Raw genomic sequence first — 27,802 nt, forward strand, 5'->3', positions numbered from 1 at the left:
ATATAGCTCCCTCCCAAAGATATACAGCTCCTCTCCCTAGTATATAGCTCCCTCCCAAGGGTATACAGCTCCCTCCCAATGGTATACCGGTCATCTCCCTAGTATATAGCTCCCTCCCAAAGATATACAGCTCCTCTCCCTGGTATATAGCTCCCTCCCAAAGGTATACAGCTCCCTCCCAATGGTATACCGCTCCTCTCCCTAGTATATAGCTCCCCCAATGGTATATAGCTCCTCTCCCTGGTATATAGCTCCCTCCCAAGGATATACAGCCCTCTCCCTAGTATATAGCTAACTCCCAAGCGTATACAGCTTCTCTCCCTGGTATATAGCCCCTCACCCTGGTGTGTAGCTTCCTCCCAAGGGTATACAGCACCTCTCCCTGGTATATAGCTTCCTCCCAAGGGTATATAGCTCCTCTCCCTGGTATACAGCTCCCTCCTAAAGATATACAACTCCTCTCTGTGGTATATAGCTCCCTACCAAGGGTATACAGCTTTTCTCCCTGGTATATAGCTCCCTCCCAATGGTATACAGCTCCTCTCCCTGGTATATAACTCCCTCCCAAGGATATACAGCTCCTCTTCTTGGTATATAGGTCCCCCCAAGGGTATACAGCTCCTCTCCCTGGTATATAGCTCCTCTCCCTGGTATACAGCTCCTCTCCCTGGTATATAGCTCCTCTCCCTGGTATATAGCTCCCTCCCAAGGCTATAAAGCTCCTCTCTCGTGTATATAGCTCCCCCCCCATGGGTATACAGCTCCTATCCCTGATATATAGCTCCCTCCCAAGGATATACAGCTCCTCTCTCGGGTATATAGCACCCCCCACGGGTATACAGCCCACTGATCTGTATACCGCTGAGGCAGTAAGGGTTAATCACAGTGGCACCAAAGCGCAGCCTTGAATATTGGCGGGTTTCCCGGCGGGTGCACGCCTGGCAGGCGATGTGCGCGCAACGCTCGGGAACGCGGACAAGAGCAGACAGGCAGATTCACAGGAGGCGTGCCAGGAAAGGAGGCGACGCATGCGCAGTACACGGTGGTAGTTCTCGGGCTTTGGATATTCATTCACTAGTCTCATTATGGGGCCTATGGACCACAGATCGTACAGCAGCGCGTCTCCTATACTGAGCTCCGCCCATTGTGGTCACATGATTCTGACGTCACCACAGGTCCTACAGCAGCGCGTCTCCTATACTGAGCTCCGCCCATTGTGGTCACATGATTCTGACGTCACCACAGGTCCTACAGCAGTGCGTCTCCTATACTGAGCTCCGCCCATTGTGGTCACATGATTCTGACGTCACCACAGGTCCTACAGCAGCGCGTCTCCTATACTGAGCTCCGCCCATTGTGGTCACATGATTCTGACGTCACCACAGGTCCTACAGCAGCGCGTCTCCTACACTGAGCTCCGCCCATTGTGGTCACATGATTCTGACGTCACCACAGGTCCTTCAGCTCCACTTCGCTAGTGCTGAGCTCCGCCCATTATGGTCACATGGTGTGACGTCACCACAGGTCCTTCCTGTGTAGCGGTGCAGTAGGTGCAGGCTGTTGTCTCTGGTGTCAGCCGCTGTACAGAGGCCCCGGCTCTGGTGTGAGGTGAGGTGATGGCAGCACAAGACGTTTGTGGGAAGCGGCTCTAATGTTCTGTATTTCACACCGCTCCGTGCTCCGGTCTCATCCGTTCTATGGTCCGGTCCGTGCTCCGGTCTCATCCGTTCTATGGTCCGCTCCGTGCTCCGGTCTCATCCGTTCTATGGTCCGTGCTCCGGTCTCATCCGTTCTATGGTCCGGTCCGTGCTCCGGTCTCATCCGTTCTATGCTCCGGTCTCATCCGTTCTATGCTCCGGTCTCATCCGTTCTATGCTCCGGTCTCATCCGTTCTATGCTCCGGTCTCATCCGTTCTATGCTCCGGTCTCATCCGTTCTATGGTCCGGTCCGTGCTCCGGTCTCATCCGTTCTATGGTCTGGTCCGTGCTCCGGTCTCATCCGTTGTAGGGTCCGGTCCGTGCTCCGGTCTCATCCGTTGTAGGGTCCGGTCCGTGCTCCGGTCTCATCCGTTCTATGGTCCGGTCCGTGCTCCGGTCTCATCCGTTCTATGGTCCGGTCCGTGCTCCGGTCTCATCCGTTCTATGGTCCGGTCCGTGCTCCGGTCTCATCCGTTCTATGGTCCGGTCCGTGCTCCGGTCTCATCCGTTCTATGGTCCGGTCCGTGCTCCGGTCTCATCCGTTCTATGGTCCGGTCCGTGCTCCGGTCTCATCCGTTCTATGGTCCGGTCCGTGCTCCGGTCTCATCCGTTCTATGGTCCGGTCCGTGCTCCGGTCTCATCCGTTCTATGGTCCGGTCCGTGCTCCGGTCTCATCCGTTGTATGGTCCGGTCCGTGCTCCGGTCTCATCCGTTCTATGGTCTGGTCCGTGCTCCGGTCTCATCCGTTCTATGGTCTGGTCCGTGCTCCGGCCTCATCCGTTGTATGGTCCGGTCCGTGCTCCGGTCTCATCCGTTCTATGGTCCGGTCCGTGCTCCGGTCTCATCCGTTGTAGGGTCCGGTCTGTGCTCCGGTCTCATCCGTTCTATGGTCCGGTCCGTGCTCCGGTCTCGTCCGTTCTATGGTCCGGTCCGTGCTCCGGTCTCATCCGTTCTATGGTCCGGTCCGTGCTCCGGTCTCATCCGTTCTATGGTCCGGTCCGTGCTCCGGTCTCGTCCGTTCTATGGTCCGGTCCGTGCTCCGGTCTCATCCGTTCTATGGTCCGGTCCGTGCTCCGGTCTCATCCGTTCTATGGTCCGGTCCGTGCTCCGGTCTCGTCCGTTCTATGGTCCGGTCCGTGCTCCGGTCTCATCCGTTCTATGGTCCGGTCCGTGCTCCGGTCTCATCCGTTCTATGGTCCGGTCCGTGCTCCGGTCTCATCCGTTCTATGGTCCGGTCCGTGCTCCGGTCTCATCCGTTCTATGGTCCGGTCCGTGCTCCGGTCTCATCCGTTATATGGTCCAGTCCGTGCTCCGGTCTCATCCGTTCTATGGTCCGGTCCCTGCTCCGGTCTCATCCGTTCTATGCTCCGGTCTCATCCGTTCTATGCTCCGGTCTCATCCGTTCTATGCTCCGGTCTCATCCGTTCTATGCTCCGGTCTCATCCGTTCTATGCTCCGGTCTCATCCGTTCTATGCTCCGGTCCGTGCTCCGGTCTCATCCGTTCTATGCTCCGGTCCGTGCTCCGGTCTTATCCGTTCTATGGTCCGGTCTGTGCTCCGGTCTCATCCGTTCTATGGTCCGGTCCGTGCGCCGGTCTCATACGTTCTATGGTCCGGTCCGTGCTCCGGTCTCATCCGTTCTATGGTCCGGTCCGTGCTCCGGTCTCATCCGTTCTATGGTCTGGTCTGTGCTCCGGTCTCATCCGTTCTATGGTCCGGTCCGTGCTCCGGTCTCATCCGTTATATGGTCCAGTCCGTGCTCCGGTCTCATCCGTTCTATGGTCCGGTCCCTGCTCCGGTCTCATCCGTTCTATGCTCCGGTCTCATCCGTTCTATGCTCCGGTCTCATCCGTTCTATGCTCCGGTCTCATCCGTTCTATGCTCCGGTCTCATCCGTTCTATGCTCCGGTCTCATCCGTTCTATGCTCCGGTCCGTGCTCCGGTCTCATACGTTCTATGGTCCGGTCCGTGCTCCGGTCTTATCCGTTCTATGGTCCGGTCTGTGCTCCGGTCTCATCCGTTCTATGGTCCGGTCCGTGCGCCGGTCTCATACGTTCTATGCTCCGGTCTCATCCGTTCTATGGTCCGGTCTGTGCTCCGGTCTCATACGTTCTATGGTCCGGTCCGTGCTCCGGTCTCATCCGTTCTATGGTCCGGTCCGTGCTCCGGTCTCATCCGTTCTATGGTCCGGTCCGTGCTCCGGTCTCATCCGTTCTATGGTCCGGTCCGTGCTCCGGTCTCATCCGTTCTATGGTCCGGTCCGTGCTCCGGTCTCATCCGTTCTATGGTCCGGTCCGTGCTCCGGTCTCATCCGTTCTATGGTCTGGTCTGTGCTCCGGTCTCATCCGTTCTATGGTCCGGTCCGTGCTCCGGTCTCATCCGTTCTATGGTCCGGTCCGTGCTCCGGTCTCATCCGTTCTATGGTCCGGTCCGTGCTCCGGTCTCATCCGTTATATGGTCCAGTCCGTGCTCCGGTCTCATCCGTTATATGGTCCAGTCCGTGCTCCGGTCTCATCCGTTCTATGGTCCGGTCCCTGCTCCGGTCTCATCCGTTCTATGCTCCGGTCTCATCCGTTCTATGCTCCGGTCTCATCCGTTCTATGCTCCGGTCTCATCCGTTCTATGCTCCGGTCTCATCCGTTCTATGCTCCGGTCTCATCCGTTCTATGCTCCGGTCTCATCCGTTCTATGCTCCGGTCTCATCCGTTCTATGCTCCGGTCTCATCCGTTCTATGCTCCGGTCCGTGCTCCGGTCTCATACGTTCTATGGTCTGGTCTGTGCTCCGGTCTCATCCGTTCTATGGTCCGGTCCGTGCTCCGGTCTCAGCCGTTCTATGGTCTGGTCAGTGCTCCGGTCTCATCCGTTCTATGGTCCGGTCCGTGCTCCGGTCTCATCCGTTCTATGGTCCGGTCCGTGCTCCGGTCTCATCCGTTCTATGGTCCGGTCCGTGCTCCGGTCTCATCCGTTGTAGGGTCCGGTCTGTGCTCCGGTCTCATCCGTTCTATGGTCCGGTCCGTGCTCCGGTCTCGTCCGTTCTATGGTCCGGTCCGTGCTCCGGTCTCGTCCGTTCTATGGTCCGGTCCGTGCTCCGGTCTCATCCGTTCTATGGTCCGGTCCGTGCTCCGGTCTCATCCGTTCTATGCTCCGGTCTCATCCGTTCTATGCTCCGGTCTCATCCGTTCTATGCTCCGGTCTCATCCGTTCTATGCTCCGGTCTCATCCGTTCTATGCTCCGGTCCGTGCTCCGGTCTCATACGTTCTATGGTCCGGTCCGTGCTCCGGTCTTATCCGTTCTATGGTCCGGTCTGTGCTCCGGTCTCATCCGTTCTATGGTCCGGTCCGTGCGCCGGTCTCATACGTTCTATGCTCCGGTCTCATCCGTTCTATGGTCCGGTCTGTGCTCCGGTCTCATACGTTCTATGGTCCGGTCCGTGCTCCGGTCTCGTCCGTTCTATGGTCTGGTCCGTGCTCCGGTCTCATCCGTTCTATGGTCCGTGCTCCGGTCTCATCCGTTCTATGGTCTGATCCGTGCTCCGGTCTCATCCGTTCTATGGTCTGATCCGTGCTCCGGTCTCATTCGTTCTATGGTCTGGTCCGTGCTCCGGTCTCATCCGTTCTATGGTCCGGTCCGTGCTCCGGTCTCATCCGTTCTATGGTCTGATCCGTGCTCCGGTCTCATCCGTTCTATGGTCTCATCCGTTCTATGGTCCGGTCTGTGCTCCGGTCTCATACGTTCTATGGTCCGGTCCGTGCTCCGGTCTCATCCGTTCTATGGTCTGATCCGTGCTCCGGTCTCATCCGTTCTATGGTCTGATCCGTGCTCCGGTCTCATCCGTTCTATGGTCTCATCCGTTCTATGGTCCGATCCGTGCTCCGGTCTCATCCGTTCTATGGTCCGGTCTGTGCTCCGGTCTCATCCGTTCTTTGGTCCGGTCCGTGCTCCGGTCTCATCCGTTCTATGGTCTGATCCGTGCTCCGGTCTCATCCGTTCTATGGTTCGGTCCGTGCTCCGGTCTCATCTGTTCTATGGTCTCATCTGTTCTATGGTCCGGTCCGTGCTCCGGTCTCATCCGTTCTATGGTTCAGTCCGTGCTCCGGTCTCATCCGTTCTATAGTCCGGTCCGTGCTCTGGTCTCATCCGTTCTATAGTCCGGTCCGTGCTCTTGTCTCATCCGTTCTATGAGGAATAACGTTTGCAACACCATTCTAAGTCTGAACTGGGTGCAAAAACCTAAAAAAACATCACTATGGGGAGATAAGGTATGCACACCAGTGCAGAGGACACACACAAGCTAGGGACCCCAACGTAGAGAAATACTTTGGCGTAGTGTTGGGCTCTATTGCATTGATCAATTCAGTAGCTAAATTTCTCTTTATTCATATGTTCATGGCAGTAATGCAGGTTCCATTTTTCACATTTCATTCTTACAAATAGCTATTGGATTTTTCAAGTCAGTATTCACACAGCAGTTTCTGCTATTCCATGTATTCCCCTTCCATAGTCACTGGTGTGCATACCTTATCTCCCCATATCATCCGTTCTATGGTCCGCTCCGTGCTCCGGTCTCATCCGTTTTATGGTCCGCTCCGGTCTCATCCGTTCTATGGTACGGTCCGTGCTCCGGTCTCATCCGTTCTATGGTCCGGTCCGTGCTCCGGTCTCATCCGTTCTATGGTCCGGTCCGTGCTCCGGTCTCATCCGTTCTATGGGGACCCTATATAACAAGAAAAAACAGCATAAAAACAACCTCCACTCAAAAATATTATGTATTGCAAAGTGTGCACAGTACCAACATTCCAAGCTGTATTATTGAAAAAATGAGATTTTTGGCAAAAAATTGCAATTTTTCGAGCCACCCCGCCAACGTCACGGCAAATCTCCTGGGGCAGTCCTAACACTAAAATATTTTTATTTAAAGTGTGCCATGTGGCCTCACATATGCAAAATTAGGACTGCACAGCACGTACCTTGTGCTTTTCAGTCACCGTCTCCATATGGTCTGGTCCGTGCTCCGGTCTCATCCGGTCTATGGTCTGATCCGTGCTCCGGTCTCATACGTTCTATGCTCCGGTCTCATCCGTTCTATGCTCCGGTCTCATCCGTTCTATGGTCCGGTCCGTGCTCCGGTCTCATCCGTTCTATGGTCCGGTCCGTGCTCCGGTCTCATCCGTTCTATGGTCCGGTCCGTGCTCCGGTCTCGTCCGTTCTATGGTCCGGTCCGTGCTCCGGTCTCGTCCGTTCTATGGTCCGGTCCGTGCTCCGGTCTCATCCGTTCTATGGTCCGGTCCGTGCTCCGGTCTCGTCCGTTCTATGGTCCGGTCCGTGCTCCGGTCTCGTCTGTTCTATGGTCCGGTCCGTGCTCCAGTCTCATCTGTTCTATGGTCCGGTCCGTGCTCCGGTCTCGTCCGTGCTCCGGTCTCGTCCGTTCTATGGTCCGGTCCGTGCTCCGGTCTCGTCCGTTCTATGGTCCGGTCCGTGCTCCGGTCTCGTCCGTTCTATGGTCCGGTCCGTGCTCCGGTCTCGTCCGTTCTATGGTCCGGTCCGTGCTCCGGTCTCATCCGTTCTATGGTCCGGTCCGTGCTCCGGTCTCATCCGTTCTATGGTCCGGTCCGTGCTCCGGTCTCATCCGTTCTATGGTCCGGTCCGTGCTCCGGTCTCATCCGTTCTATGGTCCGGTCCGTGCTCCGGTCTCATCCGTTCTATGGTCTGGTCTGTGCTCCGGTCTCATCCGTTCTATGGTCCGTGCTCCGGTCTCAGCCGTTCAATGGTCTGGTCCGTGCTCTAGCCCATGCTCCACTTTGGTGCAAGCTCTGACCGGTCTATGCTCCGGTCCGGTCTGTGCACTATTTGATCTTTTATCTGGTGTAGTCTGTGCTCCAGTCTGGTCCATTGTTTGGTTTGGTCCACACTTCGGTCCAGTCCGTCCTCCCGGCTGGCCTGTGCTCCAATCCAGGCTCCCAGTTGACCCATTGATCCGATCAGGCCGGCTCCAGGTTTTCGTGGGCCCCATGCACACATAGACACGCACATACGGGCATACGTACACATACATATTTGAAGACAAATTCACAAAAATACATCTAAACATAGATAAATGTATACACATTCATTTACACTGACATACATAGATACACATACATGCATACAGACACATCTAATATATAAAGTGTGTGTGTGTGTGTGTATGTCCGCTAAAGGAATCTGCACCGTCTCATTTACAATCACAAAATTTTGCACAGACTCCTCATGTGACCCAGGGAACGTCATAGACTATGTTTTGACAGGAAAATTTAACCCCGTGCTTTACAGTTACTCTCCAAAAATCCTGCCTCCATTAATGTCCATGGAGCTGAGAGCTACAGGTTATTAATGAAAAAAAACAGAAGTTGTGCACTGCACTGCTTACCACTCTGTGGAAAATGCTGCAAGAAAGTCCTTTGGCTCCATCCCATGTAGAGCCCGTCTTGTGGGTGCTTGAAGTGCAGATCAGCTGCTGTATCCTCACATTGGACTTGGCTGAAAAAAACAGCTGACGGCAAGTGGAAGTCCTGCGCTACCGCGGTGCTATATGCCAAGAAGCCAGAGCAAGTACTAATATCATAAAAAAGAGAAGTTTTGGCAGCACTCTACGGTGTCAAGAAATCTATTTTATTTTTCTTTTTTGCAAACAGGTGATACAAACATGAGGGAGCAGGGGGAGCGGAGCACATGTCCTTGTGCTCCGCTCCCCCTGCTCCCTCATGTTTGTATCACCTGTTTGCAAAAAAGAAAAATAAAATAGATTTCTTGACACCGTAGAGTGCTGCCAAAACTTCTCTTCTTTATGCTACAGGTTATTAATAGCAGCTGTGATTGGTTGCTATAGGAACGAAAACCATTGTTAGTATAAGAAGCTTATGTGTGAGGTAATGTGATGTTGGTGGGGAAACAGAAAGCGACAGACAGAGAGATAGAGACAGACAGAGAGACAGACAGCGACACACAGACAGAGACTGGGAGAGAGACAGTTACTTTCCTGGGCAACGCCCGGGTACTACAGCTAGTTACAGATATTATTAATATGGAGAAGCCGGCAGCAATCACTCCCCTCCCCCGCTTGTCTCTGTCCAGCTGCTCCAAGGCACGTGGATGTGCAGGGCGCGCTGCGTAATGGGCGTCACCTTAGCAGACATGGCCAAGCACAGTACACACTGACACTGCTGTATAGATATCACAGGAGGGGCTGGGGGCTACAGTATATATATATCACAGGAGGGGCTGGGGGCTACAGTATATATATCACAGGAGGGGCTGGGGTTACAGTATATACATCACAGGGGGCCTGGCGGCATACATGTTACTGGGGGGACACAAAATTTCTGGGAGACATAGATGTTATTGGGGTGGCGTACAGCTCTGGGCAGCATACACCTTATGGGGCTGGGTGTCACAAAACTCTGGGGTGTCACACATATAGCTCTGGAGGGGGCAGAGCATATAGCTCTGGAGGGGGCAGCGCATATAGCTCTGGAGGGGGCAGCGCATATAGCTCTGGAGGGGGCAGCGCATATAGCTCTGAAGGGGCCAGCGCATACACTTCTGGAGGGGCCAGCGCATACACTTCTGCAAGGGGCAGCGCATACACTTCTGGAGGGGGCAGCGCATACACTTCTGGAGGGGGCAGCGCATACACTTCTGGAGGGGGCAGCGCATACACTTCTGGAGGGGGCAGCGCATACACTTCTGGAGGGGGCAGCGCATACACTTCTGGAGGGGGCAGCGCATACACTTCTGGAGGGGGCAGCGCATACACTTCTGGAGGGGGCAGCGCATACACTTCTGGAGGGGGCAGCGCATACACTTCTGGAGGGGGCAGCGCATACACTTCTGGAGGGGGCAGCGCATACACTTCTGGAGGGGGCAGCGCATACACTTCTGGAGGGGGCAGCGCATACACTTCTGGAGGGGGCAGCGCATACACTTCTGGAGGGGGCAGCGCATACACTTCTGGAGGGGGCAGCGCATACACTTCTGGAGGGGGCAGCGCATACACTTCTGGAGGGGGCAGCGCATACACTTCTGGAGGGGGCAGCGCATACACTTCTGGAGGGGGCAGCGCATACACTTCTGGAGGGGGCAGCGCATACACTTCTGGAGGGGGCAGCGCATACACTTCTGGAGGGGGCAGCGCATACACTTCTGGAGGGGGCAGCGCATACACTTCTGGAGGGGGCAGCGCATACACTTCTGGAGGGGGCAGCGCATACACTTCTGGAGGGGGCAGCGCATACACTTCTGGAGGGGGCAGCGCATACACTTCTGGAGGGGGCAGCGCATACACTTCTGGAGGGGGCAGCGCATACACTTCTGGAGGGGGCAGCGCATACACTTCTGGAGGGGGCAGCGCATACACTTCTGGAGGGGGCAGCGCATACACTTCTGGAGGGGGCAGCGCATACACTTCTGGAGGGGGCAGCGCATACACTTCTGGAGGGGGCAGCGCATACACTTCTGGAGGGGGCAGCGCATACACTTCTGGAGGGGGCAGCGCATACACTTCTGGAGGGGGCAGCGCATACACTTCTGGAGGGGGCAGCGCATACACTTCTGGAGGGGGCAGCGCATACACTTCTGGAGGGGGCAGCGCATACACTTCTGGAGGGGGCAGCGCATACACTTTAGGAGGGGGCAGCGCATACACTTTAGGAGGGGGCAGCGCATACACTTTTGGAGGGGGCAGTGCATACACTTTTGGAGGGGGCAGTGCATACACTTTTGGAGGGGGCAGTGCATACACTTTTGGAGGGGGCAGCGCATACACTTTTGGAGGGGGCAGCGCATACACTTTTGGAGGGGCAGCGCATACACTTTTGGAGGGGGCAGCGCATACACTTTTGGAGGGGGCAGCGCATACACTTCTGGAGGAGGCAGGACAAACACTTCTGGAGGGGGCAGAGCATACAGGTCTGTGGGGGCAGCAGCTGCAAAAGGGAGGACAAAAAGAAAGACGGGATCCTAATGTATTGTTACTCCTCTATAAATCACTTGTAAGGCCACATCTGGAATACGGGATCCAGTTTTGGGCTCCACATTTTAAAAAGGACATTCAGAAGTTAGAGTCAGTTCAAAGGAGGGTAGCTAGACTACTACAGGGAATGGAGGCCGCCCGTATGATGAGGAATGGAGGCCGCCCGTATGATGAGGAATGGAGGCCGCCCGTATGAGGAGGAATGGAGGCCGCCCGTATGATGAGGAATGGAGGCCGCCCGTATGATGACAGGTTGGAAAAGTTAGATATGTTTAGCTTAGAGAAAAGACGTCTCAGAGGAGATCTCATTTATATGTATAAATACATGTGTGGTCAATATAAAGGACTGGCACATGACTTATTTCTTCCAAAGACAGTACTAAGGACCAGGGGCAGTCACTGCGGGGGAAGACAATACTAAGGACCAGGGGGCAGTCACTGCGGGGGAAGACAATACTAAGGACCAGGGGCAGTCACTGCGGGGGAAGACAATACTAAGGACCAGGGGCAGTCACTGCGGGGGAAGACAATACTAAGGACCAGGGGCAGTCACTGCGGGGGAAGACAATACTAAGGACCAGGGGACACTCACTGCGGGGGGAAGACAATACTAAGGACCAGGGGACACTCACTGCAGGGGAAGACAATACTAAGGACCAGGGGCAGTCACTGCGGGGGAAGACAATACTAAGGACCAGGGGACACTCACTGCGGGGGAAGACAATACTAAGGACCAGGGGACACTCACTGCGGGGGGAAGACAATACTAAGGACCAGGGGCAGTCACTGCGGGGGAAGACAATACTAAGGACCAGGGGCATACACTGCGGGGGGAAGACAATACTAAGGACCAGGGGACACTCACTGCGGGGGAAGACAATACTAAGGACCAGGGGGCGCTCACTGCGGGGGAAGACAATACTAAGGACCAGGGGGCGCTCACTGCGGGGGAAGACAATACTAAGGACCAGGGGCAGTCACTGCGGGGGAAGACAATACTAAGGACCAGGGGCACTCACTGCGGGGGAAGACAATACTAAGGACCAGGGGATACTCACTGCGGGGGAAGACAATACTAAGGACCAGGGGCATACACTGCGGGGGGAAGACAATACTAAGGACCAGGGGCACTCACTGCGGGGGAAGACAATACTAAGGACCAGGGGCAGTCACTGCGGGGGGAAGACAATACTAAGGACCAGGGGCAGTCACTGCGGGAGAAGACAATACTAAGGACCAGGGGCAGTCACTGCGGGAGAAGACAATACTAAGGACCAGGGGCAGTCACTGCGGGGGAAGACAATACTAAGGACCAGGGGCAGTCACTGCGGGGGAAGACAATACTAAGGACCAGGGGCAGTCACTGCGGGGGAAGACAATACTAAGGACCAGGGGCAGTCACTGCGGGGGAAGACAATACTAAGGACCAGGGGATACTCACTGCGGGGGAAGACAATACTAAGGACCAGGGGCATACACTGCGGGGGGAAGACAATACTAAGGACCAGGGGGCACTCACTGCGGGGGAAGACAATACTAAGGACCAGGGGCACTCACTGCAGGGGAAGACAATACTAAGGACCAGGGGCACTCACTGCGGGGGAAGACAATACTAAGGACCAGGGGACACTCACTGCGGGGGAAGACAATACTAAGGACCAGGGGGCAGTCACTGCGGGGGAAGACAATACTAAGGACCAGGGGCACTCACTGCGGGGGGAAGACAATACTAAGGACCAGGGGCACTCACTGCGGGGGGAAGACAATACTAAGGACCAGGGGCATACACTGCAGGGGAAGACAATACTAAGGACCAGGGGCACTCACTGCGGGGGGAAGACAATACTAAGGACCAGGGGCAGTCACTGCGGGGGAAGACAATACTAAGGACCAGGGGACACTCACTGCAGGGGAAGACAATACTAAGGACCAGGGGGCGCTCCCTGCGGGGGAAGACAATACTAAGGACCAGGGGGCGCTCACTGCGGGGGAAGACAATACTAAGGACCAGGGGGCGCTCACTGCGGGGGAAGACAATACTAAGGATCAGGGGCAGTCACTGCGGGGGAAGACAATACTAAGGACCAGGGGATACTCACTGCGGGGGGAAGACAATACTAAGGACCAGGGGCAGTCACTGCGGGGGAAGACAATACTAAGGACCAGGGGCAGTCACTGCGGGGGAAGACAGTACTAAGGACCAGGGGCAGTCACTGCGGGGGAAGACAATACTAAGGACCAGGGGCAGTCACTGCGGGGGGAAGACAATACTAAGGACCAGGGGGCACTCACTGCGGGGGAAGACAATACTAAGGACCAGGGGCGCTCACTGCGGGGGAAGACAATACTAAGGACCAGGGGCAGTCACTGCGGGGGGAAGACAATACTAAGGACCAGGGGCAGTCACTGCGGGGGAAGACAATACTAAGGACCAGGGGCAGTCACTGCGGGGGAAGACAATACTAAGGACCAGGGGCAGTCACTGCGGGGGAAGACAATACTAAGGACCAGGGGCAGTCACTGCGGGGGGAAGACAATACTAAGGACCAGGGGACACTCACTGCGGGGGGAAGACAATACTAAGGACCAGGGGACACTCACTGCGGGGGGAAGACAATACTAAGGACCAGGGGACACTCACTGCGGGGGGAAGACAATACTAAGGACCAGGGGATACTCACTGCGGGGGAAGACAATGCTAAGGACCAGGGGCATACACTGCGGGGGGAAGACAATACTAAGGACCAGGGGGCACTCACTGCGGGGGAAGACAATACTAAGGACCAGGGGCACTCACTGCAGGGGAAGACAATACTAAGGACCAGGGGCACTCACTGCGGGGGAAGACAATACTAAGGACCAGGGGCAGTCACTGCGGGGGAAGACAATACTAAGGACCAGGGGACACTCACTGCAGGGGAAGACAATACTAAGGACCAGGGGGCGCTCACTGCGGGGGAAGACAATACTAAGGACCAGGGGGCGCTCACTGCGGGGGAAGACAATACTAAGGACCAGGGGGCGCTCACTGCGGGGGAAGACAATACTAAGGACCAGGGGCAGTCACTGCGGGGGAAGACAATACTAAGGACCAGGGGCAGTCACTGCGGGGGGAGACAATACTAAGGACCAGGGGCAGTCACTGCGGGAGAAGACAATACTAAGGACCAGGGGCACTCACTGCGGGAGAAGACAATACTAAGGACCAGGGGCAGTCACTGCAGGGGAAGACAATACTAAGGACCAGGGGCAGTCACTGCGGGGGAAGACAATACTAAGGACCAGGGGCAGTCACTGCGGGAGAAGACAATACTAAGGACCAGGGGCACTCACTGCGGGGGAAGACAATACTAAGGACCAGGGGCACTCACTCCGGGGGGAAGACAATACTAAGGACCAGGGGCAGTCACTGCGGGGGGAAGACAATACTAAGGACCAGGGGCACTCACTGCGGGGGGAAGACAATACTAAGGACCAGGGGGCAGTCACTGCGGGGGAAGACAATACTAAGGACCAGGGGCACTCACTGCAGGGGAAGACAATACTAAGGACCAGGGGCAGTCACTGCGGGAGAAGACAATACTAAGGACCAGGGGACACTCACTGCGGGGGAAGACAATACTAAGGACCAGGGGGCGCTCACTGCGGGGGAAGACAATACTAAGGACCAGGGGGCGCTCACTGCGGGGGAAGACAATACTAAGGACCAGGGGCAGTCACTGCGGGGGAAGACAATACTAAGGACCAGGGGGCAGTCACTGCGGGGGGAAGACAATACTAAGGCCCAGGGGCACTCACTGCGGGGGGAAGACAGTACTAAGGACCAGGGGCAGTCTGCGGGGGAAGACAATACTAAGGACCAGGGGGCGCTCACTGCGGGGGAAGACAATACTAAGGACCAGGGGGCGCTCACTGCGGGGGAAGACAATACTAAGGACCAGGGGGCGCTCACTGCGGGGGAAGACAATACTAAGGACCAGGGGGCGCTCACTGCGGGGGAAGACAATACTAAGGACCAGGGGCAGTCACTGCGGGGGAAGACAATACTAAGGACCAGGGGATACTCACTGCGGGGGGAAGACAATACTAAGGACCAGGGGCAGTCACTGCGGGGGAAGACAATACTAAGGACCAGGGGCAGTCACTGCGGGGGAAGACAGTACTAAGGACCAGGGGCAGTCACTGCGGGGGAAGACAATACTAAGGACCAGGGGCAGTCACTGCGGGGGGAAGACAATACTAAGGACCAGGGGGCACTCACTGCGGGGGAAGACAATACTAAGGACCAGGGGCGCTCACTGCGGGGGAAGACAATACTAAGGACCAGGGGCAGTCACTGCGGGGGGAAGACAATACTAAGGACCAGGGGCACTCACTGCGGGGGAAGACAATACTAAGGACCAGGGGCAGTCACTGCGGGGGAAGACAATACTAAGGACCAGGGGCAGTCACTGCGGGGGAAGACAATACTAAGGACCAGGGGCAGTCACTGCGGGGGGAAGACAATACTAAGGACCAGGGGACACTCACTGCGGGGGGAAGACAATACTAAGGACCAGGGGACACTCACTGCGGGGGGAAGACAATACTAAGGACCAGGGGACACTCACTGCGGGGGGAAGACAATACTAAGGACCAGGGGACACTCACTGCGGGGGGAAGACAATACTAAGGACCAGGGGACACTCACTGCGGGGGGAAGACAATACTAAGGACCAGGGGACACTCACTGCGGGGGGAAGACAATACTAAGGACCAGGGGACACTCACTGCGGGGGGAAGACAATACTAAGGACCAGGGGACACTCACTGCGGGGGGAAGACAATACTAAGGACCAGGGGACACTCACTGCGGGGGGAAGACAATACTAAGGACCAGGGGATACTCACTGCGGGGGAAGACAATACTAAGGACCAGGGGCATACACTGCGGGGGGAAGACAATACTAAGGACCAGGGGGCACTCACTGCGGGGGAAGACAATACTAAGGACCAGGGGCACTCACTGCAGGGGAAGACAATACTAAGGACCAGGGGCACTCACTGCGGGGGGAAGACAATACTAAGGACCAGGGGCAGTCACTGCGGGGGAAGACAATATTATTATTATTATTATTATTGTTTATTTATAGAGCACCATTGATTCCATGGTGCTGTACATGAGGGGGTTACATACAGAATACATATACAAGTTACAATAGACAGACTGGTACAGAGGGAAGAGGGCCCTGCCCTTGCGGGCTTACATCCTAAAGGATTTTGGGGAGGAGACAGTAGGTGGGGTGTAGGTGGGGCGGCAGCTCCGCACGGTGGTGAGGCGGCAGCTCCGCACGGTGGTGAGGCGGCAGCTCCGCACGGTGGTGGGGCGGCAGCTCCGCACGGTGGTGGGGCGGCAGCTCCGCACGGTGGTGGGGCGGCAGCTCCGCACGGTGGTGGGGCGGCAGCTCCGCACGGTGGTGGGGCGGCAGCTCCGCACGGTGGTGGGGCGGCAGCTCCGCACGGTGGTCGGGCGGCAGCTCCGCACGGTGGTCGGGCGGCAGCTCCGCACGGTGGTCGGGCGGCAGCGAGTTCATTGTAGATTGTAGGCATTTCTGAACAGATGAGTTTTCAGAGTCCGTTTGAAGTTTGCAAGTGTAGTAGATAGTCTGATGTGTTGAGGCAGTGAGTTCCAGGAGACTGGGGATGCTCGGGAGAAGTCTTGGAGTCGGTTGCATGAGGAGCGAATGAGAGAGGAGGAGAGAAGGAGATCTTGGGAGGACCGGAGGTTACGTTTTGGAGTGTAGCGAGAGATTAGTTCAGAGATATATGGAGGAGACAGATTATGGATAGCTTTGTAGGTCAGGGTTAGTAGTTTGAATTGGATACGATAGACGATTGGGAGCCAGTGGAGGGTCTTGCAGAGAGGAGAAGCGGGGTGGTATTGAGGAGAGAGGTGGATCATTCGGGCAGCAGAGTTAAGGATGGACTGGAGAGGGGCGAGTGTGTTAGCAGGGAGACCACAGAGGAGGATGTTGCAGTAGTCGATGCGGGAGATTATGAGGGCATGCACTAGCATTTTTGTAGATTGGGGATTGAGGAAAGGGCGGATTCTGGAGATATTTTTGAGTTGAAAACGGCAGGAGGTGGTGAGGGATTGGATGTGCGGTATGAAGGACAGGGCAGAGTCAAAGGTCACTCCGATGCACCGAACTTTGGGTGCTGGGGAGAGCGTGATGTTAATAATTGTAATGGATAGGTCAGGTGGAGAGTGTAGGGGAGATGGAGGAAAGATGATCAGTTCAGTTTTGGCCACGTTAAGCTTTAGAAAGCGAGAGGAAAAGAAGGAAGATATAGCAGATAGGCACTCTGGGATTCTGGACAGCAGAGATGTGACATCTGGACCAGAGAGGTAGATCTGAGTGTCATCGGCATATAGGTGGTACTGAAAGCCATGGGACTTTATGAGTTGTCCCAGGCCAAATGTATAGATAGAAAAAAGTAAGGGTCCCAGGACAGAGCCTTGAGGGACACCAACAGAGAGAGAACGGGATGAAGAGGTTGTGTGGGAATGGGAGACACTAAAAGTGCGGTTGGAGAGGTATGAAGAGATCCAAGAGAGGGCGAGATCTCTGACACCAAGGGAAGAGAGGATCTGTAGTAGCAGGGAGTGGTCAACAGTGTCAAAGGCTGAGGATAAGTCTAGAAGTAGGAGTACAGAGAAGTGGTTGTTAGCTTTGGCGGTAAGTAAGTCATTTGTGATTTTAGTCAGGGCAGTTTCAGTGGAATGATGTGGACGGAAGCCGGACTGTAGGTTGTCAAAGAGAGAGTTAGAGGAGAGGTGGGAGGAAAGTTCAGCATGGACGTGCTGTTCCAGGAGTTTTGAGGCAAGTGGGAGTAGCGATATGGGTCGATAGCTGGTAGTAGAGGTTGGGTCGAGGGAAGGTTTCTTTAGGATAGGTGTGACTGTTGCATGCTTAAAGGCAGAAGGGAAGGTACCAGTTGTTAGAGATAGGTTGAAGAGATGGGATAAGGCTGGAATAAGGATAGTGGTGAGGTTGGGGAGGAGGTGGGATGGGATGGGGTCAAGTGCGCATGTGGTGAGGTGTGCTTTTGAGAGAAGATGTGCAAGCTCTCCTTCGGTGATGGTGGGGAGGAAGTTTATGGGGGAGGAGCAGTGGTCTGTTATATGAAGGGGTTGTGGTGGTTCAGCAGAAAAGACTTGTCTGGTTTGGTCGATCTTTTCTTTGAAATATGTGGCAAATTCTTCTGCGGAGATGAGGGAGGTTGGAGGGGGCAGCGGTGGGCGAAGGAGGGAGGTAAAAGTGTTAAATAGCTGTTTGGGGTTGTGTGTTAGAGAGGATATGAGGTTTCTGAAGTAATTCTGTTTAGCCGAGGTAAGGGCCAAGCGAAATGTGTGAATTGTATTTTTGAATGTGGTGAAGTCTTCCTGGGAGTGCTAAGGACCAGGGGACACTCACTGCAGGGGAAGACAATACTAAGGACCAGGGGGCGCTCACTGCGGGGGAAGACAATACTAAGGACCAGGGGGCGCTCACTGCGGGGGAAGACAATACTAAGGACCAGGGGGCGCTCACTGCGGGGGAAGACAATACTAAGGACCAGGGGCAGTCACTGCGGGGGAAGACAATACTAAGGACCAGGGGCAGTCACTGCGGGGGGAGACAATACTAAGGACCAGGGGCAGTCACTGCGGGAGAAGACAATACTAAGGACCAGGGGCACTCACTGCGGGAGAAGACAATACTAAGGACCAGGGGCAGTCACTGCGGGGGAAGACAATACTAAGGACCAGGGGCAGTCACTGCGGGGGAAGACAATACTAAGGACCAGGAGCAGTCACTGCGGGAGAAGACAATACTAAGGACCAGGGGCACTCACTGCGGGGGAAGACAACACTAAGGACCAGGGGCACTCACTCCGGGGGGAAGACAATACTAAGGACCAGGGGCAGTCACTGCGGGAGAAGACAATACTAAGGACCAGGGGACACTCACTGCGGGGGAAGACAATACTAAGGACCAGGGGGCGCTCACTGCGGGGGAAGACAATACTAAGGACCAGGGGGCGCTCACTGCGGGGGAAGACAATACTAAGGACCAGGGGCAGTCACTGCGGGGGAAGACAATACTAAGGACCAGGGGGCAGTCACTGCGGGGGGAAGACAATACTAAGGCCCAGGGGCACTCACTGCGGGGGGAAGACAGTACTAAGGACCAGGGGCAGTCACTGCGGGGGAAGACAATACTAAGGACCAGGGGGCGCTCACTGCGGGGGAAGACAATACTAAGGACCAGGGGCAGTCACTGCGGGGGGAAGACAATACTAAGGACCAGGGGACACTCACTGCGGGGGAAGACAATACTAAGGACCAGGGGCAGTCACTGCGGGGGAAGACAATACTAAGGACCAGGGGACACTCACTGCGGGGGAAGACAATACTAAGGACCAGGGGCAGTCACTGCGGGGGAAGAAAAGCGATTCCAACAGCTAAATAGGAAAGGGTTCTTTACAGTTAGAGCAGTCAGACTGTGGAATGCCCTACCACTATAGGTAGTAATGGCAGATACTATAACAGCTTTATATCAGGGCTGGATGATTTCCTCAGTGTACAGCATTGTGGGTTATAAATGACTTAGTGACCAAATGTAGAACTGGTGGAGGAGGGTGAACTAGATGGACGGGGGCTTTATCCACCCTATGTACCGTAACTATGTGACACGCCCTCAGAGAATCCTGGGAGCAACACCCACTTGTTAGAAATTCTAAACATTTGCACTGAATAACATGGCTCCGATTTCTGGACCTGGATATAGAATAAGGCTATGTGCGCATGTTGCGTTCTATTCCACAGCGTGTAAGTCACTGCATGTGCCTCTCGGAACACAGCCGGAAAAGCTGTGTTCTGAGACACATTCGGCAGAACGCAACGTGCGCACATTCCTGGAGAGAATTCATGTGTTCTGGATGCTTGCTCTGCCATAGACAGAGTGGGAAAAGCATCCAGAACGCACATTTTTGACAGTGCGGTGCCACTCTGCTCTGCAGCATCCCCATAGACTTGCAGCAGAGCCGAGTGGGACCGCACTGTCAAAAAGAGCATGGCTGGCTGAGAGACAGAGCCACGCGATTAGAATGGACTCAGATGAACTTCACCCGACTTCATTGTGATCGCGCGGCTGTGTGCATGTGCCGCGGCTTGATTTGTGGTCACACATGAAGGACTCACCTGTGATCGCAAATCCCCTGAGTGACTGCAGTGAGCCACGCAATTAGCTGTGCTTTCACTCAGGTTAGTCGCGGCTACAGCTGGAGTCCTCCACCTGAGAGTGGTGTCCGCGAGTAACCTCAGTGACAGCACAGCTGATCGCGCGACTCACTTCAGTTGCTGCATGGAGCTCACAGGAGCGGCGGTGTTCTACTGTCGCTCCTGTCAGCTTCCGGTGTAGAGCTGAAAACGTCGTGGAACCTTGCGTGGATTACGTCGGACCTGGAGGTGTTTTTGAGGGGTTAATAAAGTGGTGAAAGAGTTTTGTCTTTCATTACAAATAAAGAATTTTTTGGATGTGTGTGTTTATTTTCTTTAACTTACAGGTTAATCATGGAAGGTATCTCGGGGAGACGCCTGCCATGATTAACCTAGGACTTAGTGGCAGCTATGGGATGCTGCCATTACCTCTTTATTACCCCATTTTCCACTGCACCAGGGCAATTCGGGATGAGCCAGGTAGCGTTCCAGAACTGTCGCATCGAATGGATGCGCCAATTCCGGGCGGCTGCTGGCTGATATTGTTAGGCTGGGGGCTCCCCATAACGTGGAGCTCCCCATCCTGAGAATACCTTCAGCCGTGTGGCTTTACCCTGGCTAGTATCCAAATTGGGGGGGACCGCACGTCGTGTATTTTTGAATAATTTTTTTTTTTTTTTACTGCTCGATATAGACACGCCCACCAGAGGCTGTGATTGGTTGCAGTGAGACAGCGGTCACTCAGCGTGGGGGCGTGTCTGACTGCAACCAATCATAGGCGCCGGAGGGCGGGGGAAGCAGGGAATACGTGATGGATTAATGAGCGTCCGGCATTTTCAAAAGAGGAGAAGCCGCCGGAGCTTTGTGACAGCTGTGCAGCGCCGGTGCCGGTGATCGTGGATCAGTGAGTTTGAGAGAGGGGGTGAGAGGGAGAGACCGACATGGACAGAGAGAGAGATAGAGAGACCGAAAGACCTGCCTTTGTTATGTCAAAAAAAACATGTGGATTGCAACAAAAATGCAGTGCAAACGCACTGCTTAGCATTTTGGCAGTGTTTTTCTACAACTCATTGATTTCAATGGGTGTAGAACGCTGCCAAAACAGACAAAAGAATTGACATGCTGCTTTTCTAAACGCAGTGATTTTGTCAATTTTTTGACACCGCTGCGTTTCAAAAAGCATTGTGCACACAGATTATGTATGATTCTCATAGACTTTGCTGGGGAATCAGAACGCATGCATTTTGTCAATGACACAGTGCAGTTGTAAACGCAGCCAAAACGCAGAAAAAAACGCAACGTGCACCCTTGGCCTTAGACTGGAGTCACACTGGCGTATGGCATCCGATGCGAGAGCATGAGATGTGATCTGCTGCGAGCGTGGGCAGAGTGTCATTATCCTGTGATCAGATCTTACGATCAGATCACAGCTGCAGAGGAGAGGGAAGGAGTGATCTCTCCATCTCCTCCATTGTCATCCTGTGCTTATGTCGCACTGCACTTGGATGTCATCTGAGTGTAGCCCGATGTTTCACTCACACCCATAGACTTGTATGGGTGTGAGGGATGAGAGACTCGCATGCTGACATTTTTTCCCTCAGTCTGATTTGAACTGAGGAAAAACTCGCAGATGTGAGCTGCAGAATTGTCTTACATGAGGCCGAGTGCAATGCGAGTCACACACAGTCACATTCAGCAGTAGGAGCTCCGCTTGTGACTGGAAACCTATTACATACTATTGTCCATCAGCCCATCAGTGTCAGCGTCATTTCAAAGAATGGTAAAGTTGGAAAGGACCTCAAGGGCCATCGGATCTAACCCCCTGCGAGTGCAGCCTTTCCTAAATCATCCAGCTATATATTTATCCAGTTTCTGCTTGAAGATTTCCATTGATGGAGAGTTCACTGCCTCCCATGGCCGCCTGTTCCACTCTCTGACTGCCCTCACTGCCTCCCATGGTCTCCTGTTCCACTCTCTGACTGCCCTCACTGCCTCCCATGGTCGCCTGTTCCACTCTCTGACTGCCCTCACTGCCTCCCATGGTCTCCTGTTCCACTCTCTGACTGACCTCACTGCCTCCCATGGTCGCCTGTTCCACTCTCTGACTGACCTCACTGCCTCCCATGGTCGCCTGTTCCACTCTCTGACTGACCTCACTGCCTCCCATGGTCGCCTGTTCCACTCTCTGACTGACCTCACTGCCTCCCATGGTCGCCTGTTCCACTCTCTGACTGCCCTCACTACCTAATGTGGCCGCCTGTTCCACTCTCTGACTGCCCTCACTGCCTCCCATGGTCTCCTGTTCCACTCTCTGACTGCCCTCACTGCCTCCCATGGTCGCCTGTTCCACTCTCTGACTGCCCTCACTGCCTCCCATGGTCGCCTGTTCCACTCTCTGACTGCCCTCACTGCCTCCCATGGTCGCCTGTTCCACTCTCTGACTGACCTCACTGCCTCCCATGGTTGCCTGTTCCACTCTCTGACTGTCCTCACTGCCTCCCATGGTCGCCATTTCCACTCTCTGACTGTCCTCACTGCCTCCAGTGGCCGCCTGTTCCACTCTCTGACTGTCCTCACTGCCTCCAGTGGCCGCCTGTTCCACTCTCTGACTGTCCTCACTGCCTCCCATGGTCGCCTGTTCCACTCTCTGACTGACCTCACTGCCTCCCATGGCCGCCTGTTCCACTCTCTGACTGCCCTCACTGCCTCCCATGGTCTCCTGTTCCACTCTCTGACTGCCCTCACTGCCTCCCATGGTCGCCTGTTCCACTCTCTGACTGCCCTCACTGCCTCCCATGGTCTCCTGTTCCACTCTCTGACTGACCTCACTGCCTCCCATGGTCGCCTGTTCCACTCTCTGACTGACCTCACTGCCTCCCATGGTCGCCTGTTCCACTCTCTGACTGACCTCACTGCCTCCCATGGTCGCCTGTTCCACTCTCTGACTGCCCTCACTACCTAATGTGGCCGCCTGTTCCACTCTCTGACTGCCCTCACTGCCTCCCATGGTCTCCTGTTCCACTCTCTGACTGCCCTCACTGCCTCCCATGGTCGCCTGTTCCACTCTCTGACTGCCCTCACTGCCTCCCATGGTCGCCTGTTCCACTCTCTGACTGCCCTCACTGCCTCCCATGGTCGCCTGTTCCACTCTCTGACTGACCTCACTGCCTCCCATGGTTGCCTGTTCCACTCTCTGACTGTCCTCACTGCCTCCCATGGTCGCCATTTCCACTCTCTGACTGTCCTCACTGCCTCCAGTGGCCGCCTGTTCCACTCTCTGACTGTCCTCACTGCCTCCAGTGGCCGCCTGTTCCACTCTCTGACTGTCCTCACTGCCTCCCATGGTCGCCTGTTCCACTCTCTGACTGTCCTCACTGCCTCCCATGGTCGCCTGTTCCACTCTCTGACTGACCTCACTGCATCCAATGGCCGCCTGTTCCACTCTCTGACTGCCCTCACTGCCTCCCATGGTTGCCTGTTCCACTCTCTGACTGCCCTCACTGCCTCCCATGGTCTCCTGTTCCACTCTCTGACTGTCCTCACTGCCTCCCATGGTCGCCTGTTCCACTCTCTGACTGCCCTCACTGCCTCCCATGGTCGCCTGTTCCACTCTCTGACTGCCCTCACTGCCTCCCATGGTCGCCTGTTCCACTCTCTGACTGCCCTCACTGCCTCCCATGGTCGCCTGTTCCACTCTCTGACTGCCCTCACTGCCTCCCATGGTCGCCTGTTCCACTCTCTGACTGTCCTCACTGCCTCCCATGGTTGCCTGTTCCACTCTCTGACTGTCCTCACTGCCTCCCATGGTCGCCATTTCCACTCTGACTGCCCTCTTTGCCTCCCGTGGTCGCCTGTTCCACTCTCTGACTGCCCTCACTGCATCCAATGGCCGCCTGTTCCACTCTCTGACTGCCCTCACTGCCTCCCATGGTCTCCTGTTCCACTCTCTGACTGCCCTCACTGCCTAATGTGGCCGCCTGTTCCACTCTCTGACTGCCCTCACTGCCTCCCATGGTCTCCTGTTCCACTCTCTGACTGCCCTCACTGCCTCCCATGGTCTCCTGTTCCACTCTCTGACTGCCCTCACTGCCTCCCATGGTCGCCTGTTCCACTCTCTGACTGCCCTCACTGCCTCCCATGGTCGCCTGTTCCACTCTCTGACTGACCTCACTGCCTCCCATGGTTGCCTGTTCCACTCTCTGACTGTCCTCACTGCCTCCCGTGGTCGCCATTTCCACTCTCTGACTGCCCTCTTTGCCTCCCGTGGTCGCCTGTTCCACTCTCTGACTGCCCTCACTGCCTCCCATGGTCTCCTGTTCCACTCTCTGACTGCCCTCACTGCCTCCCATGGTCGCCTGTTCCACTCTCTGACTGCCCTCACTGCCTCCTATGGCTGCCTGTTCCACTCTCTGACTGCCCTCACTGCCTCCCATGGTCGCCTGTTCCACTCTCTGACTGCCCTCTTTGCCTCCCATGGTCGCCTGTTCCACTCTCTGACTGCCCTCACTGCCTCCCATGGTCACCTGTTCCACTCTCTGACTGCCCTCACTGCCTCCCATGGTCACCTGTTCCACTCTCTGACTGCCCTCTTTGCCTCCCATGGTTGCCTGTTCCACTCTCTGACTGCCCTCACTGCCTCTCATGGTCGCCTGTTCCACTCTCTGACTGCCCTCACTGCCTCCCATGGCTGCCTGTTCCACTCCCTGACTGTCCTCACTGCCTCCCATGGCTGCCTGTTCCACTCCCTTACTGCCCTCACTGCCTCCAATGGCTGCCTGTTCCACTCCCTGACTGCCCTCACTGGCAAAAGGTTTTTCCTAATGTCTAATCTGAATCGCCTTCCTCTTAGTGTCCTCCATTGCTTCTTGTGCTAATGAGAAGAGGTCCGTTCCCTCTGCACTGTGACGCCTTTCAGATATTTGTAGATCTCTCAAAAGGAAAAAGGTCTCCGCTACCAATTAGAAACCCAAAAACACAACGACTGGACTATGTCTATCAACAATTCATATTCTTTATTAATTGCAATGACATATTACCATACATATATAAAAGGGAGGATAAACCCAATACAGATCAGGGTCATCACGATACCACTGAGGACGTCCATGGAAAATAAGTACATACAAAAAGTCAGAAAAATCAGAGCATTGTACCTAATAGATCAGCATGTACAAAAAATACAAAACCAAGTGATGGTACAAAAACCAATACTGATGATATACGAGCAGCTAATGGAGGAAAAATAACACGAGCTTTTGCACCAAAGTGAGTATTCATCTGTAAATATCTAACAGTGATCAAGGACTATCACCAAAAAATATGTTTACCTTACACAACTATATCACAAACACTGACCCGCACATCCAACAGGTGTGAACAGGCGCCAGCTGAAAACACAATATAACTACAAAACACACACAGCTGCACTCTAGAATGCTAACAATGAATAGGGGCACTCTGGCATTACATTACTGCTGTACGAATATTTAATAAAAAAGAGATACTTAGCTTAAGTAATGGCCAATGCATGTGAGCCCGGTAACCAACGACAAGGTAATCTCTATATACCGGGACCCTAACTCAAATATTGAGATACACCTTGCCTCTGGTTACCGGGATCACATGCATTGAGCAATGCATAAGCTAATTATTAATGTCAGGCTTCCACTAGGTGGCGCTGGGACTCCGGTAGGGAACCATTCCTTAGTGCAATCATTTAGAGGCCACTAGAGGTCGCTATCGCCAGAGTAGGGATCGTTAAACTGAAAGGGTCAATGCCGGGATGTCACGTCTGTACCAGGGAGGAAACAAGATGAAGTCAAGAAACAGAGCCGAGGACGGATGTCGGGAGAACAAGAATACTTAGGGTACAGGGTGGAGGACACAGCGCAGGAACGGAGTCCGGAGGACAAGGAGGTACAGAGGGAAGGTTGGGCAGGACAGACGGAGGACAGAACAGGCAAGAGGGATGGAGGTCAGGCAAGGCAGGAAGGTCAGAGGTCAGACAGGGCAGAAGGGACGGAGGTCAGGCAGGGCAGGAAGGTCAGAGGGAAGGTTGGGCAGAACAGACGGAGTACAGAACAGGCAAGAGGGATGGAGGTCAGGCAAGGCAGGAAGGTCAGAGGTCAGACAGGGCAGAAGGGACGGAGGTCAGGCAGGGCAGGAAGGTCAGAGGGAAGGTTGGGCAGAACAGACGGAGTACAGAACAGGCAAGAGGGACGGAGGTCAGGCAGGGCAGGAAGTTCAGAGGTCAGGATGAACGGTACTGGGTAGCAGGACACGAAATGGAGTACTTTTCACAGGAGCAAGAGCATGTATGAAAGCCAGAAATATTACTGGTAGCTTTGTGGAGGCAGCAGCACCAAGACATGGTGGTGTGTTTCCCAGAACGAGGCAATACCGAAACCCGGAACGTATACCTGCACTGGCTCAGCAGTGGCAGAGCAATGCAAGAATCATGACAATCTCTTTTTTTTCAAATATTCCCATAGTAGAAATACAACACCAGAGTTCCCTTATTCATTGTTAATATTCTAGAGTGCAGCTGTATGTGTTTTCTAGTAATATTTTTAAGTTACGAGGTTGCTGGAAAAGGGTGAGTGCAGCGCTGAGATGGTGAATGATGGACGCCGGTCGTGTGTGCCCTGCATCTTCCCCCCAACCAGGGTGCCGATTCCCCTCTGCCCATCCATTCCAGGCCCACTGACCAATAACTTATCACCGCTCCTCTTGATGTCGAGTAACTTGTCACTAGAAATCCCCTTTAAATGAAGAGACGCACAATTCCTAATAACTTACCTTTTATATTTTACCCCGAGCCAAAAAAACAAATTACATGAACAATGAGCAGTGATGGTGCCGCGTCTGCGTGTTCTTATATGTCCCCGTGACCAGAAGACGTTTATGTTTGTCCTGTGTTACTGACGATAAGAGTCGTCCTGATCATAGCGAAGCCGCAGAAATCTGATCTTATGTCCTCCCTCCACACTAAGAAGTGACCATCATAAAGGACCTGACAAACCGAATCCCCCAATGTCACCTGTACGAATGATGATTCCCCCTGTCATCTCCAGCTCCATCATAAAGACCCGGCACAACCGCAGCCGAGATCATCCAGAGAGCGACCAACAAGCATGGACAAGAAGGAGACGACAAGAAGAGTAACCGACCTCGCCCTACACATCATCTCCCTGCTGAGCGGAGAGGTAAACTCCTGTATATTCTATATTATCTGCTGAGCGGAGGGTAAACTCCTGTATATTCTATATTATCTGCTGAGTGGAGGGGTAAACTCCTGTATATTCTATATTATCTGCTGAGTGGAGAGGTAAACTCCTGTATATTCTATATTATCTGCTGAGTGGAGGGTAAACTCCTGTATATTCTATATTATCTGCTGAGTGGAGGGGTAAACTCCTGTATATTCTATATTATCTGCTAAGTGGAGGGTAAACTCCTGTATATTCTATATTATCTGCTGAGTGGAGGGTAAACTCCTGTATATTCTATATTATCTGCTGAGTGGAGGGTAAACTCCTGTATATTCTATATTATCTGCTGAACTCCTGTATATTCTATATTATCTGCTGAGTGGAGAGGTAAACTCCTGTATATTCTATATTATCTGCTGAGTGGAGGGGTAAACTCCTGTATATTCTATATTATCTGCTGAGTGGAGAGGTAAACTCCTGTATATTCTATATTATCTGCTGAGTGGAGGGTAAACTCCTGTATATTCTATATTATCTGCTGAGTGGAGGGTAAACTCCTGTATATTCTATATTATCTGCTGAGTGGAGGGGTAAACTCCTGTATATTCTATATTATCTGCTGAGTGGAGGGTAAACTCCT

At 54.2% G+C, this 27,802-nt stretch overlaps 1 protein-coding gene across 1 annotated transcript in view; it reads left to right on the top strand.

The window, feature by feature from the left end:
- The first annotated feature begins 1,539 nt into the window (after positions 1-1,539).
- Positions 1,540-27,802, top strand: part of LOC142297465 (uncharacterized) — a 159,888-nt gene continuing 133,625 nt past the window's right edge. The window contains exons 1-2 of the mRNA XM_075341691.1: positions 1,540-1,608; positions 27,025-27,156. Of these exons, the coding sequence (XP_075197806.1) occupies positions 27,085-27,156 (72 nt within the window). The 5' untranslated portion in view covers positions 1,540-1,608; positions 27,025-27,084. The remainder of the gene's footprint in view (positions 1,609-27,024; positions 27,157-27,802) is intronic.

The sequence above is a fragment of the Anomaloglossus baeobatrachus genome, chromosome 3 (assembly GCF_048569485.1).
Source record: "Anomaloglossus baeobatrachus isolate aAnoBae1 chromosome 3, aAnoBae1.hap1, whole genome shotgun sequence".
Classification (NCBI taxonomy): domain Eukaryota; kingdom Metazoa; phylum Chordata; class Amphibia; order Anura; family Aromobatidae; genus Anomaloglossus; species Anomaloglossus baeobatrachus.